The sequence below is a fragment of the Loa loa genome (genome assembly GCF_000183805.2).
Source record: "Loa loa unplaced genomic scaffold supercont3.671, whole genome shotgun sequence".
Taxonomy (NCBI): Eukaryota; Metazoa; Nematoda; class Chromadorea; order Rhabditida; family Onchocercidae; genus Loa; species Loa loa.
In genome coordinates, this window is record NW_018108851.1 from 1 (window position 1) to 3,126 (window position 3,126).

The following is a 3,126-nucleotide window of genomic DNA, read 5'->3' on the forward strand; positions in this document are numbered from 1 at the left end:
TATCAGAATAATGTTGTTGATTAATTGGAAAGCAATTTGTTGCTAAAACAAAAAAGGAAAAAAATTGTGTAAAATAATTTAAATTTTTCAAATATTTTTTTCTTTTTTTTGACAAAAAAAAAACAAATAATGAATAATTTAAATTTGTTAGTTGTAAATTCAAATTCCATAAATTCAATTTCCATTTAATTAAAAAATAAAAAAAAGGAAACAAATATGAAAATTGTAATATTTACAAAATAAAATTACAATACCTTACAAAATGTTTACAAAGTAAAAAAAAGAAAAAAAATTTGATGTTTACAAACTAAAAATTCAAACTTAACATATTAGAATTTTTTTTTCAAAATTTTTCCTTTACAGCAATAATTATTTAATTAATTACAATTTTTTATTTTTAAACTTTCCACACATTTTCCGTCATTTAGGATTGCTTTTAACGGTGTTTCATCCTCATCCAAATGGACATGAATATTAAGAATATGAGGCTTTGCATCTGTAGTCGTTGTAGTAGTAGTAGTAGTAGTAGTAGTAGTAGTAGTAGTAGTAGTAGTAGCAGTTGTTGTTGTTGTTGTTGTCGTTGTTGTTGTTGTTGAACCATATTCGGTCATGGTTAAGAGAGATTTTGAACTAATTTACGAAAAAATTATTACATTTTAAATATTTCATAAATTATTTATTATAACATGCAAAAATTAAAAATACCAACAATTAGCTGATTGTTTATAATTTATAAAAATTAAACATTAAAAAAAACTTTTTAAATAACTCAAATTAATAATTTTATTTCAATCGATATGATGACAATAAACAATAAATTAATTTTTTTACCTATTAAAATTTACAATATTTAGATGTCAAATTTCTCTTTCATTACCTATCACTTTTGTTTTTTTTCTCCTCCCATTTCCTTATGATTATGCAAATAGCATTCAAGTATTATTTCAATTTTCAAACTAAATTTTAAATTTAAAAAGAGAGGGAAAATTTGCTATGATTATTGTTTTATAAAGGAATCGTTTGAAGGACAAAAAAAAAAAAATTGAGAAAAAAAAATTCTCATCAACAATTGCTAATTCCATTTTTTTTTTTTTTTGTTCTTGTATTTTTCATTAAATTATACTATTATTATTGTTAATTAGCGATCAAATTTTTACATTCGATAAAAAAAATTGTAATGATTAAATTAATTTATAGAGGATAATGATAATGAATTGATTTATATCAATTTCATATAGGGAAAAATATTCACTTCGTAAAATATCGTTTTTCTTTTTATCATGATTTAGAGTAAATTAATTCCAATTATTTCAAGAGAGAAAAAAAATATTCAAGAAATCGTGGTAATGATTGATGATCATTAATCACATCATAGATTATAAATGACCAAATGAATTTTACATGAATGGAATATTTTGGGAAAATCGTAATAATGATTAAAATATTTATGATTTGAAGTAAACAAGAATGCCTCAGTTTTAGGCTAGAAAATAAACATTGAATTGAAATTGATAAATAAAAATGTTTCGTAATTGAATGATAATATAAATTATTCCGAAATAGTGAAAAAATTAAAGCAATGATTCAGAAATTTTTAAAATTTCATTTTATAATTATGATCAAAGATCAAATATGAATGCAACAGAATTATCGTTATCAAATAACATTGCAAATTGAAGTAATTTTATTGAATGGAATATATGGTAGATAAATTTTGAAGAAGTAATGGTATAAATCGTTAGATTGATTCATATTATTGTCGTTGTAAAAGTAATAAAAAGACATATCATCTGAGATTTTGGGATTGGTACTCCTTTTTTAAACCTGAGATTTTGGGATTGGTACTCCTCTTTCAAACCTGAGATTTTGGGATTGGTACTTCTTTTTTAAACCTGAGATTTTGGGATTGGTACTTCTTTTTCAAACCTGAGATTTTTGGATTGGTAGTTTTTTTTTTCGGAATTATTAAGGATAGTTGTTAGCTGAGATAATGTACAAGATTTTTTCCAGTATAAAGGCAGATTAATTAAGCTAATTACATTTGTTTGTTTGTTTTTATACATTCAAAAACCTGAAGTAAATAATCGAAAAATATATACTATTTTAAGCGACCAAAGAGAAAAGTATTGCAATTATATTTAAAAAGCAAAAAATAATCATATCATTAAAATAATTATATCATTTAAATAATCACATCATTAAAATAATCATATCATTTATATTTTCCAAAATTGGTTAATATGAAATATTAAATGCTTAAATTATCAATTTTAAGCTTTAAAAATAAAATTGAAAAATATATTAATATTATTTTTACAATTACCAAGCAATTGCAGCGAAGAAAAATCAAAATTTCATAACAAATTTTTTGATTTGTTAAAGATAAATGATATGATTACTTGTTTGATAGAAAAAAAAAAGAACTTACGAGAAATTCTTTTCCTTTTTTGAATTTTTTTTTTGTTAAATTTATCAACTTAAATGTAATCATTTGTAAATTTTTGAATGTCAACAATAACATGTCATAAAATATACTTAAGAGAATTAATATTGTAATGTTTTTACAAACTATCGTGACAATTATTGTCACGATATTTTAAAAAAAAAAATTTCAATAAATAAATGATATATGATGAAATGTGTTCGATAACTTTTCCATGCTAAAATTTATATTTTAAATAGAATAATAATTTAATTTATTAAAATTTTATTAATTAACAAAGGTGTATTATTAGATAACTAAAATTGAAGAAAGAGAGAGAGAGAGAGAAAAAAAAGAAGAGATATCTGTATAGAAATGGAAAAAGAAAAAAAAACTATTAAATAAAGAGTTAGTTAAAACAAAATGATTTGTTCGTTCTTCACACTTTTTTTTTTTTTTTTTTCTTCAAAGCTTTCGATTCGGGCGGTATTTAGTTTTTAACGAGTAAAGCTTAATTTACAAGCAAATGAAAGATGTGTTATATCTTCTGTTCTTCGAATGGTTTATTCATTTATTTATCTTTTTTTTTTTTGATAATGAAAAACTGGAAATGATTGTAAGAGCGGAAATGATTGAAGAACTGGAATTGATAAAATAATATTGGAAATAGCAATAATAGTAGTAGAAGAAGATAAGGAAAGAAC

General features: G+C 21.7%; 1 protein-coding gene across 1 annotated transcript; it reads right to left on the minus strand.

The window, feature by feature from the left end:
• Positions 1-377: 377 nt before the first annotated feature.
• Positions 378-611, minus strand: LOAG_18908 (hypothetical protein; the record flags this gene model as incomplete). Its single annotated transcript, XM_020451570.1, has 1 exon — positions 378-611. One exon carries the CDS (start codon positions 609-611, stop codon positions 378-380), a length of 234 nt encoding a protein of 77 aa, XP_020304633.1.
• Between the last annotated feature and the right edge of the window lie 2,515 nt (positions 612-3,126).